Source organism: Stegastes partitus, unplaced genomic scaffold (genome assembly GCF_000690725.1).
Source record: "Stegastes partitus isolate 25-593 unplaced genomic scaffold, Stegastes_partitus-1.0.2 Scaffold1644, whole genome shotgun sequence".
In the NCBI taxonomy this organism is placed as follows: Eukaryota; Metazoa; Chordata; class Actinopteri; family Pomacentridae; genus Stegastes; species Stegastes partitus.
In genome coordinates, this window is record NW_007579375.1 from 101,589 (window position 1) to 125,622 (window position 24,034).

Genomic DNA, 24,034 nt, shown 5'->3' on the forward strand with positions numbered 1-24,034 from the left:
ACAAGACAGCCAAAAAATTTTTGTTTTTCAGTTTGTCAGACTATGAGCGTTAATGCTGCCACTACACTAACACAAAGTAAATGTGTTATTTAGTCTATAATACTGTTTTAAGTTTACCGAGCAGCTCCTTCCGTGTGCGGCTGGCTATCTCTTTGATCTCCATGCGGGACAAGGAAAGCGAGTGTGTGGCGGAGATGAGGGGCGTCGGGGGCACCATGGCCGGGGCCGGCGTCGTCAGCACCTTGTTGACCAGAGGGGACTTCAGCGGCCGTTCAATGCTGCGGCCCACCAAGTTACAGAGTGGGATCTTGAAGATGTGCTTACACGCAGCTTCACCTGGGAGGAAGAAACCCGCAGGAGGAGAAGGATGGAAAAAGGAGAAGGCAGTGAGGAGTCAGAAGAGTAAAGAAAAGGCATGAAGCAAGAAGTAAAAAGAGCAGAGATGGGAGCAGGATGTCAGAAAGGAGAAGATTGTGTGGAAGTTAATGAAAAATGTACAAAATTTAGAGTTGTTTATATCACATTTGAGCTTATTAGTGTTTCAAGATCTTTTCAAACTTCCTATTCAGCCACTGAATGTTTTGTTTTTAATGTATTTTCCTGTTAATATTACTTCATCGCTGTTTTAAGCAGAGACTACATTCTTAAGCTGTGGGCTACCTGAACGGAAAAACAACCAGTTTTTTCCGTGGTGTCCTCGCCTCAGTTAGTGCCCCTCATGTATTAATATTAGCTCAATTTCCTTCATGACTTTTATTTACAAGATTAGTTTTCAACTACTAAATCAATTGGCAACTATTTTCACAATTTGGTGCTTTGAGTAATTTAAAAAAAAAAAAAAAAGAGAGAAGGAAAGTCTAAATTCTCTAAATCCAGCTTCATAAATCTTAACATTTTCTAGTTTCTTCACTCCTTTGTGACAGCAAATTAAATATCTTTCGGTTGTGGACAAACAAGATATATCAGGAAGTCGTCGTGGGCTTTGAAAAACACTGTTCACTATTTTCTGATGTTGTAAAGGCCAAACAACCAATCAAATAAGGAACAGAAGTAAGCTTAAGTTGAAGAACAAGCAGCTTGTGAAATACCTCAAAAATCTTCTATCTCAACGCAATTAAATATTCTGTCTGCTGCACAAGAAAAAGGCTATTTTACCAAGTTGCAAAGCAGTTTTCTAAACCAAGCAAAGATTATAAATTGGCCAGATATCTTGATAAACAAAGTAGCAACCTGTGAAAGTCTTTGATTTTTTTTTTCTGTGCAGTGGGCAGTATATTTTTATCCAGACGATTTTCAGGCTTTATTTAATATGTAAAAAATGATGCTTATCTCTGTGAATCTAAAACAGCCAATACCAAAACATGAGAAAGACAAACTGGGGCCTAGCTATTTATCAGTTCTCACTCTTTGAGCTAAACTAATCAGGTGTCTTTGCTTCACATTTCCTAAAATGTCAAACTATTCTTTTAAAACTCTTCCTGTGGTGCGTTCAAGGACCCTCTTACATTGGGATGGCGGAAGACTTGTTACAACACAAACAGCAAGCAAACATACTGTAGATGTTGGTAAAGGAATAATTCACTGATTGAAAAATAGTCCTTGAATGCACCAAGGAAGAAAGCTGTCTAAAAGACAATGACTGCAGCTGCATGTTTCTAAAATTTCAGATCAGTAAAGTCAAATTAATGGCTGCTACAAACAAACAAGTTTGGGTTTTTGGAAATAGTCAGCAACACTATTAAGTACATGTGCAAATTCACCTGTGTTGTGCGTTTATATGAGCCTAAACTCTCTCTGACTTGCACACTGACAAGCTGATGCAATAAATTCAAGCTTCCATATTCAGACGAACTCTAAAGTGATTAATAGTCCTATTTACGAAAATGAATCATCCTTACAACAGAGAGCTAATGCAATACAACTGCTCAGTAGCCATTTATTGCACACAATCTATTATTCAGCAGAGACTATAAAAGCTGAAAGTGGATGTTTGGAGGTTTTCAAATGACACAATCTGCCCACAAAGCTGCAGCGCGTCGGCCTGCAGTGCCCGATTGCGCCACCGGGGAGCAGCATTGGAGTTCAGCAGCGACACGCAGCTCTATGGAGGCAGGCTGATGGCAACGCGGATGAGAATGAATCAAAGTGGAGGCTACGCTGCACAAAGAGGACTGTCTCATCTGTAATGCCAGCGGGTGAGAGGGGAGTAAAGAGCCATGGAGGAAAAACAGAGGGTCACTGCTGATGTTTGACAGGTACACTGTGTTAGTGCCGTTACAGATCCGCTCTCATGTACCTGCGCTGTCACACAGCAAGAAAACAAAAAAAACAAAAACAGAGCCAAAATACGAGAAAGCATGCAGTTATTCGGAATATACAAATCGTGGAGATCAATATATTCCACATGCGTTTCTGCACCAGGGGGGTGTGTAAGACTCCATCGCACTGGCAAATGAATTACATGTTAGGGATGTTTTTAGCCCTAATTGAGGTCGAATTCTCCAGGAGCTGGTTGAAGCCAGTGGACGGTAGATGGTGGTCAGCAACAGCTTCTTGTTCACATTACTGATGCCATTACATCAGATGAAAACCTCCCCAAGGAGCAGATACAGCAGGCAGTTAGAGGATGGGATTTTTGTCAGCACCCCTTCAACCTTTTTCTACCCCCCCCCCATCAGACTGTGGCACCGCTGTTTGGATGGACCACCACTTTGGATCGAAGAGAGGGCTGACAAAAGTCTCCATGGCGACAGTGCAATCTGTAAATCATGCTGCGGCAGACGTGTCTTCTCCTTCCCTCTTTCCCTTTTCTCCCTCCTTCCCTCCCAGCCTCCTGCTTGTACACAACCCCTCCCTTTCCTTCTCGTGCATACCTTTTTTCTGCATCTCCTCCTCTCTTTACCCCCCCCTCCCTCTGACTCTGAAACCCTCTGCCTTGACTGACGTTATCACCTCTGCCTCACTTTTTACTTTGCGCTCTATCACCTTTTTCCCTCTTCCTCTCGTTCTCTCCCCACGCTAATGCTTTAATTAGTTAAGACAGAAAGAGAGGGGGGAGGGGGGGATGGGGAAGACATAATGTTCACTTAACATTCAACCAACGTTCAAGTCAACATGCCGCCTTCGGAGCAGACAGGGTGATACACTCTGGGAGCACGTGCATGTTAGTGGGGCAGCAATATGAGTGTTTTCATGAGCTGAGGACAAGTTGTGGGAGAATCCTGCAGTACCTTCGGCATCCTTAGACATGTACAGGGAAAGCTTGGTACCATAGGGGATCCGTATAGAATCTGAACCAGGGATGAAGAAGAGGGTTACACAAACTGAACACACACAGTAACATACATTTCGGCACACACACACACACGCACACACACACACGCACACAGCAGGTTCTCTGTTGGGTCCAGGACCCCCCGTGGATGCAGAGTTATATGCATAACCAGCTAAAACAGAAAAAAAGAAAATGAGAATCCCTTTGAGAGAAATGATTACCCAAACCAGGCTAAAAGCATAAACCCCGTCCTCGGCTAATTGCAGCAGCAACATCCAAGCCTTGCTCCCTGTTAGCATTAATGGGGCCTGTAAATACCCGCTCCCCTCAGGAAAACATTGCCTTGATGTTGCAGCAGCAGGTACACAACCATTTTAATCATTGTTTTCCTCAAGACTCGTCCTTCTCTGCAGCCATCAGAACTACGAGGACACATTTGTGTCCCTTTAACCGCTAGAAAGTCTAATGAAGAAAGAGGAGCCGACTAATCCATCAGTGGGTCGGCTCGCAAAGGATGACAAACCTGCGTGTTATTAACATGAGGAGGTCAGGAACAGGCCGAGGAGAGACTGAATGGTCAAATATACAATGAAAGATGGAGGGGAGAGTGAAAATGGGCTAAAGGTGGGAGGGGCTCTTATTGATCCTTGATCATCCTTGAAAGCATTTCTGAGCCTCTCAGGACACCTTCTGTGTCCCTCGTATGGTGGCGGTGGGAGGTATGCTGGTAATTAGTCTGCTACTCATTTGGTGATTTGCGGTTTGTAAGAATTAAAAGCTCATAATGATGTGTTCATATGTTTTAGCCCTCTGACAACAAACCACAGTTACATATTTTCCATCGTTTTTCATATCATTTATTTTGGATCGAACTTTTGTTGCAATAATAAGCCTCCATCCATTGAACTATGGAACGGAAATCAATTTGTACCTATTTGGACGCTGTGCAACACATGTAATCCATCATCGCAGACATTTTGCTGCCTTGATTTTTTTTGTCAGCACCCTGTGGTTCTTTAGTTAAGATTAGATTATACAGCATGTTTTCAAAACTAGTACGTGCAAGGATTCACCAAATTCTGAGAGTCTGAAGCATAAGTCTGGTGGTTTTCTCTTCTCTGGCTATAAAAAACAGCAACAATAAATCGATAAATTCATTGTTGGTGAAATTATTAAATAATCAGACAGGTATTGTCTGTTAATCCAAATGACATCACTGCTCCAAAACATCAATGAGCCACACTGTTGAACTGGACTCATTCATTACGATGAACAATTCCACTCTAATTCAATCAGAGTCACCCCCACATACACCAAGCACAGTGGCAAACAAATGTGTTCTTTTCTAATGTTTGTGTCAGAAGTCACTGAAAGTCTTTCCACTCCTTGAACCCCAAAACCTGCCGGTGCATTTGAAAAGCATGTTGTTTTTAAAACTGCCAAAATTACACCATGAACCAAAGCCAGAAACTGTTAAAACAGAAAGTATTGTCAGATTTTCAACTCTCTGTCGATATTTAAACTATTTATATGAGATGGGCTGTTTTGTCCAGAAATATGACCAAATCTTTGCACAAACTTGATTCTGTAAAAGCCTAAAAATTCTGGGCTTCAGGGACTTCTTGGCTGAACAGTAGGCTGTGTTTAGACAGAGCAGATAGCAGCATAAAATGACTACTTAAAATGGAAGTAGTAAAATATCGATAGCGTGTAGAGTCATTATGTTGTCCAGTATTGCTCCTGGGATTGAGTTCTTTCTGTTTCTAGCCATAGTGGTGCTGTTTCCATCGAGGTGCACGACTTTATATTGCAGTAAAAAAAATGAGCCTGCAGTGAAGAAAGATGTGAGAAGAGCAAAATACACCCAGAGAGTGGTTGGAGTTCAGGGGGTTAAATGGAACATTAAATTGTGTCTGGCTGTAAAGATTTATATTTTTAGTAGGACCCAGTAAGGAAAGTCAGATAGAAATGTAAGACAGACTAGCACGTTGTTAGTTTTGGCCTTTTCATGGGATATGCTTTACATTAAGATATATATTAAAATACGGAATTTTTTTTAAATGCACAAAACAAAATGTATGCTCATGCTGGTCTGTTAGATTTTCTGACAGCAGAGCTCATTAACGCTCATCCTTGATCAACTCTTGGATGTCAGTGGATCCTCAAACACACCAGAAAGGCTTCAAATGACAAAACGTAAAAGAAACAATTAAGAAAAAGGGTTTCGTGTCTCGTGTTAAAATGCTCTACCCTTTGGGAGCGTTAAAGTCGTTGCAAGAACAACTTTTCATATTAAAATAAATGGAAGCCAATGGCTGTTTGAAAGGTGGGATATTAATGTGAAATCTTTGAAAATGGTCAGATGTAATGGAAAAAAACCAACCTCAAATATTTAAATCTCTTAGCAGGGTTACATAAGTTCTTGTTTTTGTAGAAGGAGACTTGTTTCCGAGATGCCACTATGAAATGCCAACACTGAGGACATTTTAATATTTGTCATGAGACTAAGTTATGTCAGTGTGATACAGTTAGAAAAGATGAGGTAATAGTCATGGGAGAGATGAATGCAATAAAATATATTCCCGTAATAAAAGAATACCACATGATTAAACTGTGAGAAACTAACTGTAACCCTGGAGGAGGAAGGCTGCTGCCTGGCTGAGGCTTTCTGCTGAGACAAGTTTATGTAAATGTCTGTGGAGCTCTGGGCTAAGAAAGCATCCAAAGTCAAACATGATCTGCAGGCAACGATGACATATTAAAACCTTTAACATCAGAGTTGTAAAATCAACATCCGCCAGCGCTTTCTGCTGCGTGGGGCTTACCGTCACCGAGCGGCGAAGGGAACACGGGCATCTCGTAGCCGGTGGGCGTCTGTGGGGAACTCTGGGAGCTGGTGTCTCTGGAACTGCAGTTGGAGGCTGAGCTCACCGGAGCCGACGAGACGAAATAGATGTCCGACTGTGGGTGGAAAAACAGAAGCACGGGGAGAAGAAGTGAGATCAATACGGAGATGGTGAACATGTAGAAAAGACAGAAAATATTAAGAAGAAAAAAGAAAAAAAAGAAAAAGAAAAACAAAAACAAAGAGACCAAACGAGGTAATTGTTAGATGGCAGGTGCACTGTGTTCTCCTCTAAATTATCTGTGTGTGTAAATTATAAGTGTATTATTGCTTTGTAGCCATGCAGATTGCCAGTCATATTTCCCACTGGGGTAATAAAGATTGATTGAAATGAGAGAGCTGAGACAGCTACTTCCATAACACAGAGTGAGGCCTTCTAACACCGGAAACATTCACCAGCAGAAGGACTCCTGCTGTAGTGAAACCAAATATGCTGCACACACACATGTATGACGTAGATCTTCTGCCTAAACACATAATTCCAAAACCAACTGAGATGTATACAATAAAATAATTGTAAATACGACGTGCAGTATGCATTGCTGGTGAAAACAGCGCATGGAAGTATGATGTTGTGAAGCACACTGACCCGTGAAGCAGCCAACTGTAGCTCCGGGACCACCGCTGTGTACACAAGGTTTCCATTGACCACCAGTCGGATCTCGATGGAGTCCGTTGTGAAGGCCAGGATGTAAGGAAATGCACAAACTGCAAAGACAACATAAAAACAAGCATAAGATCAAAAGGAGGCAACACGGAGCACCAAGACTCAACCAAGTCTGAAAAACAAGAACGAAAAATGTTTTTGAATTTGCCCAACTTCCACCATAGGACACGTTAAATACTGCATTTTGAAATGTAATCATTAGTGTGCGGAAAAAGAAGAGTGTCAGGCTAAACTCCTCTCCTCCAGATGCTCCTTCTTTCTTCTGCTCGATGTGAAATGTGCAACAAGGTGAGAGCAGAATGTGGCACAGCATGGAGGACAGTGTCGGGAAAAAAGGGAAAGAAAATCTGAAAAAGCCTCAAACGAACATCTGACAGGTGCAATTTGACAGCAGGAGCTTGAGCCTGAACGACGAGACATTTCTAAATCCCAAACAAAGAGCTAAAAGGTGGACCAAGTGAAAGCAACACTGAATATGGACAGAATAGGTAAAAAAGTAGAAATTGTTTCTGCTTTTTTGAAAATTTTGGACAAGTAAACTGATAGAATTAATAACACAATGGTTGAATAACACTACAAAGGAAACTAGCTTTTTTAAAAATCATTTATTATTTATAAAAGTAAGCACTCTTGGCATCAGAAACTAGTATCTTGTAGGCAATATGAATAATTGTCCACCAGCCTCTGACGTCAGCGTGCTGATATTTTTGACCACTCTTCCATTCAAAATGCTTTCAGTTGGAAGATATTTGAGGGGTTCCTGCATTCACCCACAGCGTCTGTTGTGGCCGTTCTGAGGCCAAACAACTCCATCTTTGATTCATCTGTTAAGAGCACATTAGTCCAAAAGGCCTGCTCTTTGTCTAAACGCTCGCTGGCAAACCGTAGTTTTGCTCTAATGCTCTTTTTGGACTGAAAAGGCTTTTTTTTTCCTGGCACACCTCCCATGCAGGTCAAACTTGTGCCATCTCTTTCTTATTGCAGACACGTGCACTTTGACTGCAACGGTTGTAGGAGTCATCTGCTTATCCTGTGATCTGTGTTTGGGGTTTTTTTTTAGAGACGTCTTTGCATGAAACAGTCTGGCTTTCTGGCTGAATTTGCTAGAGCGGCCAGGTCTGGACAAACCGGCTGCTTTTTGAAATCTATGCCACTTGAAGATGACTTTTCTCACAGGGTAAAGATTTATTTCATATAAGGTGGAGATCTTCTTAAATCCCTCGCCAGACCTTTCCTCTGCAGCCTTTAGGGAGCTCTTTAGATCTTGGCATGATTACATCTCAGATTTCAATAACAAAGAGTAAAGAAGAACTTAGATGTCAGATCAAACACTTTTGGAGGAGGTTCTACTCAATGGCAGCTAATCTGGAATCCCTGATTTTAATCTGATGGATTTAAAGGTGTGATAAATGTAGGTGTGTAGTAACTGTTTCCATGAACGGTTTTGTTATTTTTTTTTTAATTCTGAAAATGACAACAAAATGTCAATTTTATGCGCCATTTGTTTCCAACCTTTATATGTATTCACATTTTAAAAGAAGTTGAAGCAGCAGTTTGTTCAATTATAATGAAAAATTCAACTATTTCCATTGGATGTACTTTGTTTCCACAGTTTTATTGTTAATGTAAAACGACTGATAAGAGTAGCTCAAACAGTTTAATTTGAAGGTCTCCAGTATGTTTCAATATATATATTTTTAGTGTATATGTATTTGTGTGTGTGTGTGAAATGAGGCCACATTATAGATGCACTGCAACCTAGAGCGGCAGCATTTTGTTATCAACAGGGTCAGGGCTATTTTTTTTTTTCATTGCCTTCCGCGTTAATAATAACATGCACAATCACGGGCAAACACAAAAACACACACACACACACACACACACACACACACACATACACAATCACATAGGCCAGTTGGATGCTTGCGGTTACACATGGTGTTTCCATGGCGACAGCAAGCTCCGGCCAGGCCAGCAGCAATGGGCAGGGTGGGGCTGTTGCCGCGGTAACCTACCAATAGCGTTGGGCATCTGGTTCCAGCTGAAGTGGAAATCGGAGGTGTTGGACTGGATCATCGGCGTGGAGCCGTTAAACGGACAAACTTTCTTATAGTAACAAATATCTGAAAAAGACAAAGACGATTTTAATTAAAGCCTTCTTCTTCTTCTTCTTTACTGTTGCTTTCAGATTGAGAGCATCGTTTTATTGTAGCACAGTGACAGCTAATTGTCCTCTTATTCAGACATGAATAAGGTGGACAAAGGCTGAAGTGGATAGCTGCATTTTCAGAATCAATCTGTGACTCTGGAGCAGTCTGTGCTATGATTTTTATTCCAACAGCAGAGAAAAAACAAAAAAAAGCACTGAGGCCCAGCTTTGACAGGAGGGACCTGAATCATATAACATCTGAAATGTTCAGTCAAAGGGAGACTCACAGTTGTAACACAACAGCAGACCTGCCTCGCCGTCTTCATACACATCAATGGCTGCTACGAAATTTACCTGCAGGGAAAGAACAAGTCGGGTTCAGAGAAATCATTTCAACAAGATCCAAAGGTCAGATACGAGAGACTGCTTTAAATAATGTCAGGTCACGTAGCCTGAAGGTAATATAAAAGATGTCTGCTACACATTGTTATTTATTTTGGTTAGTCTTTCAAAGGAGCAGAATAAGACGGTTTATTAGAACAGCTGTTTGTCCTCCTGTCTGCTCATTCATTTCATCCCAGCTGGTGGCTGTGAATGACAATGTGTTGATTCACCCAAGCAGCCTGGTAATCAGCCACTAACTGGGCCAACTGAAGGTTTCAGTCCTGCTCAGCTGCAATGAACATCAGCGCTGGTGTGTATGCGTGCTTTATGCGCACGTGTGCCTCACCCTGTTGGCGTCGACATGATGTAGCCGGTAGGCATCTCCAGTGCTCTCATTGATCAGGTCAAACTGATGTTTGTAGGCCACACAGATCATATTGTCATTCTCCCCCGTCGGTCCGTCCACCAGCGCCATCACCACCGGCGGGTCACACAGACAGATCTCCTGGTGGGTGGATGGTACACGCTGACATTAGTCCTCTTGCTATTAGTGGATAATCATATTCTGGGCCTTGGTACTACAGCTCCCATAATGCTTTGGAGGGTGCTGCTTTGAGAACTACAACTTGATCCCTATTTCCAGCCTCTATCTCCGATTAGTGGTTCACAGTCATATTTTAGAATTTTAAAAAGTGCTTTACTCCCTCATGGAAGTACATTTAAGTCTGATTTATTTACTATGGAAATTAAAGCAATAATATACTTGGGAAGTGTCAGTCCAATAATGTTTCTATCATGTCTCTGTGCTCATATTTGACTGAGTAAGACTTTAGGAAAGTATCAAGGTTTTGACACTTTTTGGAGCAATTAAAGTATTTCAAAACCATCCTAACTGGCTGCATGAGTCTTGAACCCCTGGTGACTTGAGTTAGGATAGAAGTATATATATAGAGAGAAGTTTTGAAGAAATTCTCTCTCTTCTTTGTTTACAGAAACAGGTTGGACTTCTCTGAACCACAAAACCCATGGTGGGTTTCAAAGGATTGTAAACTTTTCATAAAAATCTACAAAATCACACCATTTATCAGAGCCACAAACTATAAAAACACCGGACTGTCAACTTCCCGACAGTCCTTAAAGTACTCATCTGTGACGCGCTGTTTTATTGGAAAAGCTTACAATAGTGATATTTTAAATATTTCATCAAAAGCACTTTGTTCTTCATTTGCCATTTGAATATTTCCAAAAATAAAAGGTTTTCCAATAATTTGATTCTGTAAAAGAAAAAGAAAAAAAAAGAAATAAAATCTGTGGTTTCTGGCATAATCTTGAAGCCATTAGTGACTCAGCTGCAACCAACTGTCGCATGACAAAAATTCAGGGGCTTTGGCTGAACTGGGTTGAACTACAGACTGTGTTTACGCAGAGCGGAGAGGAGACAAGTATGAAAACAAAATAAAAATGTAAGCACATGTAGTAAATATCGATTGTATGGAGAACCACCTCTTTTTCTCTGGGCACTTGGAAAAATGTTGCATATGATTGTCCCAGATTTTTAATAGATTCTTTGATTAATAAATACTATTTTTTATGGCATTGTACCCGTGTCATACTGCACATATCATTAGTTTGTGTGGAGTCTGTTGTACCCGTATGTACTGAAACTCCTCCACCGGTGAGTCAGCTCCTGAGGCGACGGCGCTGAAACCTTCGAAGCGCGGGTGTTTCCTGGTGATGAGGAGGAGTTTGTTCCTGATGGCTGCTACTATCCTCAGCTCTGAGCCGTGGTGGGTGTTGATGGAGTACAAATGACAACCTGGGACAGAGAGGAAGAGTGGGGGAGGAGACAGAGAGATGGAAAATGCATTGGACATGTGCTGTGCTGCAGGTGCTGTTCTCTGGAACAATCCCGCTGATCAATGCGCCCGCTTCAGACGGCCTGACAGGAAACCAACTCTGTGTTTGTGTGCGCTGTAATAATGACATTCATTCAGGTCACTCATTACATGTTTTCTTTTAAACAGTGATAAAAATCATTAACCAGGTTTTGCCTCCTTCATATTCAGCTGATCTTTATGCCAAAACCGACAAGAGACAAATCACAACTGTGGATATTTAAGATAAAACGTGATAGATTTACTTCTTTTTTTTCGTTTAAGGTGCAGACTTATAGACAAAAGATTTAAAACAAGGCCTTCTCGCCCTCTTAAGCTCACTAACAAACACATCAGATCTTAATCCACGCAAAAACCAAAGATTAAAAATATAAACTTCTGTTTTTATCTCGCTTTAGCCTCATATTTACTGAACAGCGCTGAGAGTGAGGATTTAATATTATATTCAACATCATGTTCCTAACCTGTAGTTTACTCTTTCATTAATCTGACATTTAAAGAAAGCAGGACATTTCCGCACACACGACCCCTAAAATGTCAAGGATTACACAATGAAGACCTATTTCCATTGTGGTCTTTGTAAAAGAAAAAGCAGCGATGCAGGAATCAAGGTGACAATCAGGTTCAATCACTAAATGATCAAAAAAATGCATTCAGATTAGAACTAGAGCGGGGAGCTTACTCCTCCAAGTTTCCCATAAACCATGATTTGACTTTTTTTTTTTCCTTAAAGCCCCATATCCCTGCTCATGAAGAGATTCTTTCATCTGAAGTTCATCTGCAGATGATGATTCAGAGATCATATCAAATGAACAGGGTGCCTCGTAAAGTCAGTCTTTTCAGTATAAAATCCGCTCTTTCCTTATCTCTATATGTGGTGTTTCTCCATTTAGCTTCAGCCAAATGATCTCAACAAAAAGGGAAAACCTGTAAGTTAAACACATATCTGTTTGATGTGTTTAAAAATAGAATATTGAACTCTCATATTAGCTTCAATAAAGCTTCATAAAACTTTTCTTACAGGCAAGTGAGCCCACATTTCAGCAGTATTTGCTTCTCTGATTTGGCTCCCAGTTACATTTCAAATTTATTGTTTTGAAGCGTTTAATATCTTTTAACTTTACACACAGTCGCTGTGACCTGCTGACCAGAGGCTCCTGGTTGTCCCGAGGTCAAGATAAAAGCAGATCAGGCTTTTCCAGTAGCCTCCCCTCAACATCAGGACTTCACTAACACGGGACCTGCTTTTATTACTTGCTTTTGAAGCAGACAGAGTTATGATATTTGCTTTTAATGTTGCTCTTTTACTGTGTTATTGTTTTTAACCATTGTTTTGTTTAGTAGTACACCACTTGATTTTAAATAGGTTTGTCGATATACTGACGTGACCTGACTTTTTTGCATTCAGGAAGGTCTCTCTATCAATTTTTAATTGCTGGTATGAACAGAAGGATTGATTACAATAGAGATTAACCAATATCTATTGTTTGACAGATATTATTGGCCAATATTGTCATATAAATTGCCTGATATGTCCCAATATGATGTTTTTTAATGATTATTTTCTCTACAAAACAAGACATTACTTTAGAGTTGGTGTCTTCACAGTTTGTCCAGCAGAGCAGCTCTGGCTCCATTGATTACAACACTCTCAGCTCTGCCTGCAGCACATGTAGCAGAGTAGATAGTGGTACCTTCATGGTAAGTTGCTAACTATTTATAATAAATAATACATTGCTGGGAAGTTAATAAACATGGTCCTCATTATTTTTCCTTTTCAGCATAACTTTAAAATGCCTGATGTATATATAAGTATACTGGATATGTAAAGATATATTATTTCTCTTTTTTTGTACTCAAATAAAAAGAGATATACAACAATAACCACCTAAACAAAAAAAAAATATAAAAACAATAAAAATCTGCATCAGTATCTGCCAGGCTTTAGACTACAAGATGCAAAATCTGTCTCATACAGACAAGCGACTTGTTTTACGACCGATTTGAAACTCCACACTCCAATGTGTAGAGCTTACAGTGTATTCTGCCTGTTTGATGTGGGGATTAGTTTTGCAGCATGTGCAACACTGTGTACATTCTTGCACGCCTTGCGCCGTACCTTTAGTTTTCTCCAGTTTATTCTCGCGGCTGTCACACTTGCTTCTGACGAGCTGCCTCTCCTCCAGGCCTCGTTTCATCGTGCTGAGTCGGAACACATACAGCCGAGCGTCCTTGCCTGGAAACAAAAAAAAAAAAACTAAACAAAAACAAAAGGCGCTTCTGTTTTGCATGAAGGTTACTCCTAATTTGCCATCTTCCTTTTTAGCATCCTCCCACGACCAGACAATGGCGTGGTACCGCGGGAGGATTACCAGAGGGCTTCTTAAGGCTCGTGCTCTCTCAGAAGCTTTATCAAAGCCCACACGCAGTCGTGACAAATGTTTGCGCTGCCATCACACAGTCACCATCAAACCCGAGTCCACCCTGTTTGTCAATATTAGGGCGAGCTAATCATCTGCGGGATAATTAATTACATGCTCTTCTGGTTGAAGCAAACATGAGACAAATCCTGTTGCTGTCTGTTAGAACTCATCGATTTTTTTCATTTATACTATTTGAGTTTTTAAAAATGTTAGCAGGCCTGTATGCTTTATTTTATCTGTCTGCATATCTACCAGTCCTTTACAGCCCACTTCACTCTGGCAGGCAATCTGGTCCTGCAGGATAAACACACACACACTGTCTTGTATACACACACACACACACAACCCCTACAGGGATTGGTTCTCTATAGGTCAGCTTCCTTAGATCACAGTGAGAGATCAATGTGTTCACTCGACCAGTGGAGGTGGAAAGGGTAAGTATGTACTCAACAGCACAGAGAGAGAGATGACAGAGATGAAATGAGAGAGAGGAACAGGAATAATGAGAAAGGCGATGCGCTGTAAATACTGCTCTGAGTCGATGAGAGGATGACAAAGGATGGCACTGGGGGAAGCGGTCTCTAATGTGTAGAGGGTGGTGGGGAGGAAGACGGAGGAGAGCGTTACACAGGATCCTCCGAACCTACCTTTGTCAGCTCGGGTGATGAGCAGGTCCTGAGGCTCAAGAACGTGCATCTGCTTCACCACCATGGTTTTGTCGAACACCTGCACCGGGAGCAGCGTCTGCGTCTCTGAAATACAATATTCAAATCGCATCACCGACACAAAAATCTAAAAACCAACGAGATTTCGGTTTTAAAAAAATTCCTCCTAGGAGAATCGATTAGGTGCCACTCACCGCTGCTTGACAAGGCGGGATCAGGGCCTGAAACGTGGACGACATCATTATTATCATCATGTTAGCTGCTGGCCTTGACATTCTGCTGAGTATTGAATGGATATGGATGGATGGCTTTATTTTAGAGGACACAGGACATATTGATTAGGATGACCTCACCATCTAGCAGCATGACCCCTGCTGTGTCGGTGGCAGCCAGCAGCGACTGACCCCAGGAGTCGGCGCACACGATCTCGTAGGGGAACGTGCTGCAGAACGACTGGGACTCCCATGGCTGCGGCAAACAGACAGTACAGAAACACATTTTACAGTTAATACCCACTTGCTTTGACAGAATATTAAAAAAAAGCTTCTATAACATTCTAAGTAAATTCATATTAAATCCTTGCAACTGGACTTCTTTTCTGGAGGGATGACTCATAAAGGGGGATGTACATGACTGACGGGTGCTATTGTCAACCTCTGTTTAGAGACGGCTGTTCCAGTTTAACATATGTGGCGTCTTTTATTTCTTTCTCAACAATCTGTCCTCTCCATCCAGTATGTGAACACTGCTGTGTCCTTTATGCTTTAGATGTAGGTGGGTTAAAGCAATCTTGAGGTAATTTAGAAACTATCTCTCTTAAATGGTTTGTACATCAAGTATTGAAAAATCATTTCAGTTCCAATTCTGGGCAGAATTTCTTATCAAGAGTATTTAAATTCACATATACTGGCCACTAGTTGGGTTCTGCTCTTCTTCTGTGAACTGCTTTGTAAAGATTTGAAATAGGGGATCTTTTTTCACTTGTTTAAAGAACATTTTTTGATTCTGAAACAGCAATTTGATGAGATATTAACCTCTTAAGAGCAAAGAGAAGAAAAAATAAAATAACAAAATATATAATAAATAAACATAAAATAATAAAAACTTAAAAAAAAATAAAAGAACGACGGTGGTAATATAACCCAAAATGTGATGCTGCCCACACATGTGGACGCCGAGTCTTAAGAGGTTAATAGAGTTTAAAATTACGACTAAAACCAGTGAAAAGATCAAACAATAAGGCAAAAAGAAGCTGCTTTAGTTTGCAGGTGCTTGTAAAACATCCACTGTGTCCATGTTGCACTGACTTCAATAATAAACCCTCTTTTCTGTTTATCTTTATCATGTTTCTAGTTCAACCCAACAATTTTGCACTTTAATATGTAAACATTTATTTACGTTTTGTACTGTGCGGCATCATACAATGAAATATTTCTGCACAATAAAATGAATCTTAATGTAGTTGCTACTTTGCTTTTTTTTTGGAGCAAATTAGTTGTTTAGATCATTAACTAATTAGTTAAAACTAGCAAAATAGCCTCTCACCTCTTTTCTGCACAGGCCTGTGGTAACAAGGCTGGTCGGGGCGTCTCCCCTCACGATGGTCTTTAGCTTCAGGGCCTGGAGAAGAAATAATATCAGCTGTGACACACAACAAAGACAACTGGGAATCTGGTCCGCTTCCGCTGGCAGCAGTGGAGGAGGTATTCAAAAGCATGAATTCTGCACAAAAATTGTCCCCATGTGACTAATGGTATGTAATATCATTAGATTGCTTACACTGATGCAATAAAGTGCAACCAGCTTTTATACTGCTTCTGCTGGCTGAGGTAAAGCTACTGTACTCTGTGTGTGTGTGTAATGAGCAGTGGACTCCTATAATGTTGCTGTCATGTGCAAACTGGATTTTTTTTTCTCATTACCTTTATTTTAACAGTAAATGTTTAATAGTTTAAATAGTTTGATATCTCAGCATCACCCAGGGGGCACCAAAGCCCACTTTGCTAAAACACTGAGGAAAAACAGTATCATTTATTTATTTATTTTTTACTGGAGACTTTAAATGCTCTCTGATTGCAAAGTTCAGAGAGAAAATCACTCTTTAGTGGAGGTTTTTCCTCACATTTAAACCTCTAAACCCCCAAAACCTGCCAGCAGGTTTAAAAAGGCACGTTGTTTTAGAAATCGCTCAAATGAATCCATATATCAGAGCAAGAAACGATGAAAACAGACAGAATTCTCAATTTGTTTTTTAAACTTTCTAGCAATGACTGAACTTTTAATGTAAGATGTGCCGTTCCATCGGGACAAACAACCAAATGTAAGCTTGTGATATTTGTTTTAAACCACTTTATTTTACCTCTCATTTAAAAATAAATCCTAAAAAGTGACAACTTCGCATTAACCCATCCATCCATCCATTATCTAAACAACGTTAAATCCTCACTAGGCTAGGGTCACGGGGGGCTGGAGTCTATCCCAGCTGCCTTAGGGTGAAGGCAGGGGACACCCTGGACAGGTCACCAGTCTATCACAGGGCTACACTTAGAGACAGACAACCAAGCACACTCACATTGACACCTACAGACAATTTAGAATCACCAATTAACCTCAACATGTTTTTGGACTGTGGGAGGAAACCAGAGAACCCGGAGAGAACCCACACTGCAGGAGGACAACATGCAAACTCCACGCAGAAAGATCCCGGGTGCCCCCACCGGGACGTGAACCGGTGACCTTCTTGCTGCGAGGCAACAGTGCTAACCAACTGCTCCACCATCAGCAACCAAGCCATTAGTGATTAAGCTTTGACCAACAGTCATGTGAGAAAAATTCAGAGGCTTAAGGGATGAACTGCAGGCAGTGTTTAAACAAAGTGATAAGTGACAAGAGCAAAAAACACCCAGAAACTGCTGTGTGTTCAGAGGCTTAAACAACTACTGGACTTTTAAAATCATAGACTCTACATTGGAACGAGGCACCTTGTCTGAGACAGACAGCTCATCAAGGACTGGCAAAAGTAAATACCAAAAAAAAAAAAAGGCGAAAAGTAAAAGGTAATAGAACACAGTTAGTACAAAATGTTCAGCAGCAACCATCTGACTAGATTATAAATTGCCAATCCGGCTGCACACTCAGCCATTTACATATCTGCATAAGCAGGCAATCTGGAGATAATGAAATCAATACCAACCAATGGTACAACGGTGAAGCGGTACAACGAGCACCGCCGTTACAAAAACAAACATAAAAAAAACGTATTCTGACCTATCAGACATGCAGGAGAACATGAAACCATTGTGTGCTCTGTGCATCACACAGCGAGTGAACATCCAGACAGTCGGTTTAGTTGAGGACAAACAGCTTGTCTCTACAAAACTGGATAATCAATGAGTCGACACGTCTGCCTTCCGTTGTTTTCATGCTTTACAGCACAACGTGTCGATGCCTCGGCTTTGTGTTTATGAGCAGAGAGCGACAGAAACAAGGTAGAAAACACAAACGGCAACACAAAGAGAGATGGTTAGCAAATGAAGATAACAAACAGCGGAAACAAGAGACACAGAATTACCTAAAGGCATAATCTGTTTGTTTTTCTTTTTTTAAAGTTGATTTAAAAAAAAAGAAGTACTGACTTTGACAACCTAATTTCCTCAGTCGGTTTCACAGTTTGTGTTGGACAGTACCTGCTGATAGTTTATTATAATCTAGATGGAAAAATGAAAACAGCAGCTTAGCTCACACGCTGCATTCTGGTCTGTATGATGTAAAAAAAACAGGCCATGTTTGGGATTCACTTTCCTGTTAGAACATAAAAGACATAAACTTTCTTTCCCGATATTCAAAGCTTCACATGCACAGATTCTGATTCTTGTCCTGTCACTTATAAGACAGTATTCCCAGACACATTAGGTAATGGCGCTCGGAAACATCATCAGCTATCACAACAGGTCACAAATCTGTTGAAAAATATCCATTATCTCACAGCCATCCCGCAACAAATTATTTCCGAAATGCCAGAGGTCTCCTAAGCTCAACGCCGAGGACGGTGCTTCGTGAGCCTTTGTTTTGGTCTTTGTGTTGTCAGACTTTGGCGCTGTATAATTATGATTACATCAGGTGTAATGACGATTACATCAGCCTGATAATGACTACTGGACTGCGGCTCAGAGACCTCTTGTTACATTATTATTCCCTCCTCATTCTGCTGCAAACAGGTGTTCAATTAACTCAGCTGTCTGTCAAGAATTACAGCCTTTAAAGGACTTCATCAGTACAAAGAGTAACAGATCCTCCTCGTATATGAAAGAGGTCGGTCCATCTGTAGCTTCTGCTACAAGCGCAGTCGTCTAATACCATCGAATTTCCTCAAAACTACCTAGAAACGACAAAGATGTTGCAAAAAACAGCAACACTTTATAATAACTCTCCGTTATAACTAGTTAATAGATAATTTGTAAACTGTTAATTAGTGAGTTATTAACCACTTGTTAAGTGTTTGTTAATAGTTTCTTGATGATTTGTAACGATGCCTTATAGATAGTTAATAAACCATTTACAAACTGTTAGTTAATGAGTTATAAATGACTTGTTAACTGTATATTAATGATTTACAGCCATACCTTATTAACCAGTCATAGATCATGAACAAGCCATTAGTGAATTACTTACTAATGACTTGTTAAGTATCAGTTAATAGTTTATATATGTTATTGGGACGTTATTCTAAAGTTGCAACAAAAAACTACTTTGCAATTTGGCATTATTAGAAGGAAAGTGATAAAATAACAGTTGGTGATGATATAATACCCACTCACATGTTTTAAGGAAAGAAAGAGAAACTGTTCATTCATTGAGATTTTTCATGACTTTAGACATAACTGATCTGCAACCAATCAGCTGATCAACACATGAAACACACTATTCCTGCTATAAACCTTCACCCGCACATATTTCTCCCTAATGTCCGCAGACCAGAGCTGTGAAATGAATTTACTCAGTGTGGCATATTTTCTATTCAATCATGAATTAAAAATGATTCTTAGTTTCTCGAGGAAACACTAATGTGCATTTACTTTCACTTACTTCATAAATTATTTAACATTTTTCTTAAAAGCCCGAGAAGAAGAAGAAGAAGCAGGTACTTAATAGCCGTAAAAGCTAACAATTTATCTATTTCCTTTATATTTAGTACCAAATTTTGCAAGCCTCTCTTTGAAATATCCTGACATATTTTCGGGAAGTTATGAGAAAAGTTTCCAGTAAATTAGCATGAAAATAGAGGACCTGTAAAGTGAAGTGTTACACCAAATTGCACTGCAGCTGAGAAATGCAGCAGCGCCTGAAGATAAGTGTATGAAGCTCTCAAAAAATGCAATTTTTCAGAATGGAAAGAAAATCTATGTAATGCGTCTCGCTGTGAATTATGCCCCTGATTACAGCTCCAACCTGAAGTGTTCTCTACAATGGAGGCTGATCCCAACAGTTTCCATCCAGAATAATCATCTGTAAAATATATTCCCTGTATTTTTGTGCAGGAATTACATAACGCCTTCGACTGTAAGGTAATTGATACATTTAACAGCAAACCCAGACGCTTTTCTCTGGATATTATATTCTAGAGATTCAAATCTACATTTCTCTCTATTTCATTCTTGACACATTTTGTCCTACCATTGCTGTGCAGGTACAGAAAGTGACTTTATGTCGCGCTATTCATGAATTTTACATTTTTTTATTTTAAAAACAAAAGGAAATAAAATAGTTTGAAGTTAGAGATGTCGCAATCGAGTTTTATCACCTCTGATCTGATCCGAGTCATTTAATATTTAGTATCTGCCAATATCAAGTCACAATCTGATACCATTTTCCTACATAACAAACACTTCAAGTACATTAAAGATATAAAAATCAATCCAATAGATCTGCAATGCATTAAGAAACCAAGTATTTCTGCATCCAAGCTGTTCCTTAATGCTATGCAGGTGGTCAAAAAGCTTGTGGAGAGGATTCAGTCACTCAGACTACGGGTAGTTGTAGGGGTTCAGCTAACAACTGGCACCATGACAGAGACTTCTGTGACCTCCAGCCATCAAAGAACCCGTTTATTGGTTGTAACGCTGCTGGTTGTCATCGCTAATGTCCAGCTACAAACCGTGCTCTGCCTTTTTGACAACTGTGTGACAGCAGATGTACATAAATCATTGGCTTACGTTCTTGCTGATATTAGCCAGTTAAAAAAATGCCTCGATAGGCTGAAATCCTGATCTTGGAGACATTTTAAATTATACCTTGGATTAGGAAAGGTTTACACAAACAAACAAGAACTTGTGTTTAATAAAGGTACTCTTCTACAACCCTCTGAATCCCACAACCCACAAGTGTTTTGTTTTTTTTTTATTTTTTGATGCACATTCTGATTCAAGGTTTTGTCGATTTTTACATGATAAATAATCACAAAAATTCACCTTCTGTATTTTTGAGTTCTCTCCACTACTGGCCATGGTTGTGCTGTTTTCATAGAGCTGGAGCATTTTTTGCAGCGAAAAAAGGGGCGGACAGTGAGCCAAAAATGCCCAAAAAGTAAAGCATGTCTCCTTTCCCTTTCATTTTTTTATATTTACAAATCAAACTCTGCCAGTCTACAATTAGCCACCAGTTTAACAGTGATATACCACTGCAGTATAATACATAATACTCCAGAGAAACAAAAGATTTAAAAATTCTGTCAACGATTCAAACTATTTAGGTGATTAGGTGTGTTGTGTTGACGCCTTTGTCACTGTGTCTCTCCTGGTTTCCATGTGTTTAACGTCTGAGTGTGTTTCTAACCTCTTGTGGTTGGTGTGGATGTTTTTGTGTGTATGTGCATGTTTGTGACTTCATTACCTGCCCTATTCTGACAAATTCAGCCTGCCGTGCCTCCTCCTTCTTGCGTGCCGACTTTGGAGACTCGGGCAGCACGTCGCTGAAGGACCGTCGGTTTAACATGTTCTGGGGAGAAAAAGGAACCTAAACGTGGAACACACAAAATGTGGCACACACACACACACACACACCCACACACACATGCACACAGAGAAAAAGAAAGCAAAAAGGGGGGTCTTAGAGACTGACCCTGGCAGGGGGTGAGAACAGCAGCAGTGAAACACAGCTAGAACCGAGTCGTGTTAGGAGCAACAGAGAAAGGAGAGGACGAAAAAAAAAAAAACAAGAGAAAAAGGAACAAAAGTGATGTGAGGAGAGAGAGCCCTGCTGAGAAAGTCAGCATTGCAGTAGTATCCAGTCGGTGTGGTGCAGTATGCAGAGAGACACCGAGGGCTGCAGTGGAATACAGCAGAACACAACCCAGCAGAGCTACAGTGGCTGCCAGTGACAGGAGGAGGAGGAGACGACGTGGACGACCAAAAAAGTACGTCCATTCATTAGTGGACGAGCAGAGCGGTTGTTAGAAAGCCAGAAAAGCTGCGGTACCTTGTGCAGGTCAGGCATGAGGTCTTGGTAAAGCGAGCGGATCAACATGTCAAGGGTCCGCTGGCGCTTCTGGGCAAACGTTGGTGTCTCCAGTGTGGCTTTCTCTCCATTGATTACTGCAGGAGATAGAAAAAAAATAAACATCAGAGTAGAAAAAAAAAACACACGATGCAAACTTACTGACACATCTGATGCACTTTTTCTTACATTTGACTAATAAAAAGTCCCTGAATTCTTGGTGATCAGTAAATACAGGCGGAGATGGGAGAGGAGGTCCAAACAGCGGGACACTCTCCTCTGAGAAAATCTTCAACCTGTGGCACAGAGCACATGTATTACACTTTTATTACACTCGTAGTTATTTAGAGACAAATCAAGTAAATTCAACTACATTTAAAAAAAAAATCAAGCACAACCCTCTGAACCCCAAGCAGTTTTTAGTTTTTTTTAATGCTCCTGTCACATTTTTACTAATTTTTAAAGTTCTGTACTTCTATGGAAACACAACCAAGGCTAGAAGTAGACACGGCATTATAACGAACTTGTAACGTCATAAATCATGAAAAAGGAAATAAATAAAGTCGAATTTTGTTGATTTTTTTATATTAAAAAAAGCTAAAAACTTAAACTTGATTCAACATATGCAACACTTTCCCAGGTGCCGACAGGTGTTATCAAAACTAGAAAAAGTTAGCTATGCACACTATAGATATTTCATTATTTGCATTTTACATTTGTTTCAATACTTGTCTCCTCTCTGCTCTGTCTAAACACAGCCTGCTGATCAGCCGAAAGGTCCCTGAAATTTTATCATGTGACTTTTGATTGCAGCACTTTATCTTGTTTTTCTTTTTACAGAATCTGAAGAAAGCAGTTTGTTTTGTACATTTTTTAAATGAGACATGTAGAAAAACTTTAGCTTGTATTTGTTATGTTTTCTTACGAAACAGCATGCCTCAGTTGATTACTTCAAGAACTCATGAAAAGTTGAAAATTCTTTATGTTTTTACCCCTGATCAGTGGCGTACTTTTTTGAAAGATGACATGCCTTTTAAATCTGCCAGCAGGTTTCAGAGGGTTAGGTGTGTTTGATGTGTAAGTCATCAGCAGTTATGTAACCATAAACAGCACAGCGTTAACCAAAGCCACTCACCTGTAACTGTCATTCTGGCTATTATACCTAACTAATGCAAAAATATCTGCAAGTCAAAGTATAGGAAACATCACTTATACAGGAGACACAGTAATCCATGCAGCATATTTTATCGCATACATCTTCAGTGGCGTGATGTGATATGTGGTCATTAGCAGAACTTCCTGTGAACGCGGCTCGTGTCGCTGAATAACCGCTTAATTACTCTGACAGTCATTGTCCAAGTGAAGGATACGGGTGAAGTGCGATCGGATCATAGACGGTTTGAAGGACGACGATGCATCATCCCCTTCTTGGAACACTATGGTAACAATGTCATTTCCAATATGCCTCTTTCTCTCCACCTGCCAGAGAACAAAGCACAGAGACACAAAGATGAGGACAGAAAAACAGCAACTTAACCTCGCTATGAAAACGTTCATGCGTGACAGGAATGGTCTTTTATGTTGCATTAACTGATTTTTTTTGAAGCCACGTAAGGTGAAGAGGAACAACAAGTAGATAAATTGGCTCCATGCAGAAACAGTTTCTAGCTGATGTACAGCAGAATGTCACTGGAGGTGGGGAAACTTAGAGGAGCGTTTTCTCTTTTTAACCTGTTTTGCGGATGTTTGCTTGCAAGAACGGTGGAGATAATGAATCACAAAGAGCAGCTCACTCTAAAAATATCTAAATATATTTGTAAAATAGTCACTCCAACTAACTTCCTGTTGTTGTTTTTAGCACATCTGCATGCATCTATTCCATTCAGATGGCACAGTATCTTTGGTCCACACTAACTATTCTGGTAGATTAATCGTAGCAACTGGACTTGCTTGAGTTCCCTGAAGACGTTTCACCTCTCATCCAAGAGGCTTCATCAGTTCTGACTGACTAGTTGGGAGTTCCAGATACTCAAATCCTAAAGGAGCCGTTAACACCTGAGTTTGAGTTTGAACTGGGGGGTTGTTCCTCCTCCCCCTCGTTATGTGAGTCGTTAGTGCTCCCCCTGACACAATGGGGTTCATTAGGGTCTTTTGTGGCGAGGTGTGGATGTGGTTTCATCT

At 40.3% G+C, this 24,034-nt stretch overlaps 1 protein-coding gene across 1 annotated transcript in view; it reads right to left on the bottom strand.

Annotated features, from left to right (window-relative positions):
* The window catches only part of garnl3 (GTPase activating Rap/RanGAP domain like 3), a 75,816-nt gene that overhangs the window by 18,152 nt on the left and 33,630 nt on the right, over positions 1-24,034 (bottom strand). Inside the window, exons 11-28 of the mRNA XM_008301233.1 lie at positions 23,224-23,332; positions 22,989-23,034; positions 22,043-22,149; positions 21,836-21,951; positions 21,251-21,355; positions 15,908-15,982; positions 14,716-14,830; positions 14,557-14,583; positions 14,345-14,449; positions 13,394-13,510; positions 11,029-11,195; positions 9,726-9,884; positions 9,283-9,349; positions 8,862-8,969; positions 6,769-6,887; positions 6,100-6,235; positions 3,231-3,290; positions 118-336 (exon numbers count right to left, since the gene is read on the bottom strand). Of these exons, the coding sequence (XP_008299455.1) occupies positions 118-336; positions 3,231-3,290; positions 6,100-6,235; positions 6,769-6,887; positions 8,862-8,969; positions 9,283-9,349; positions 9,726-9,884; positions 11,029-11,195; positions 13,394-13,510; positions 14,345-14,449; positions 14,557-14,583; positions 14,716-14,830; positions 15,908-15,982; positions 21,251-21,355; positions 21,836-21,951; positions 22,043-22,149; positions 22,989-23,034; positions 23,224-23,332 (1,957 nt within the window). The remainder of the gene's footprint in view (positions 1-117; positions 337-3,230; positions 3,291-6,099; positions 6,236-6,768; positions 6,888-8,861; positions 8,970-9,282; positions 9,350-9,725; positions 9,885-11,028; positions 11,196-13,393; positions 13,511-14,344; positions 14,450-14,556; positions 14,584-14,715; positions 14,831-15,907; positions 15,983-21,250; positions 21,356-21,835; positions 21,952-22,042; positions 22,150-22,988; positions 23,035-23,223; positions 23,333-24,034) is intronic.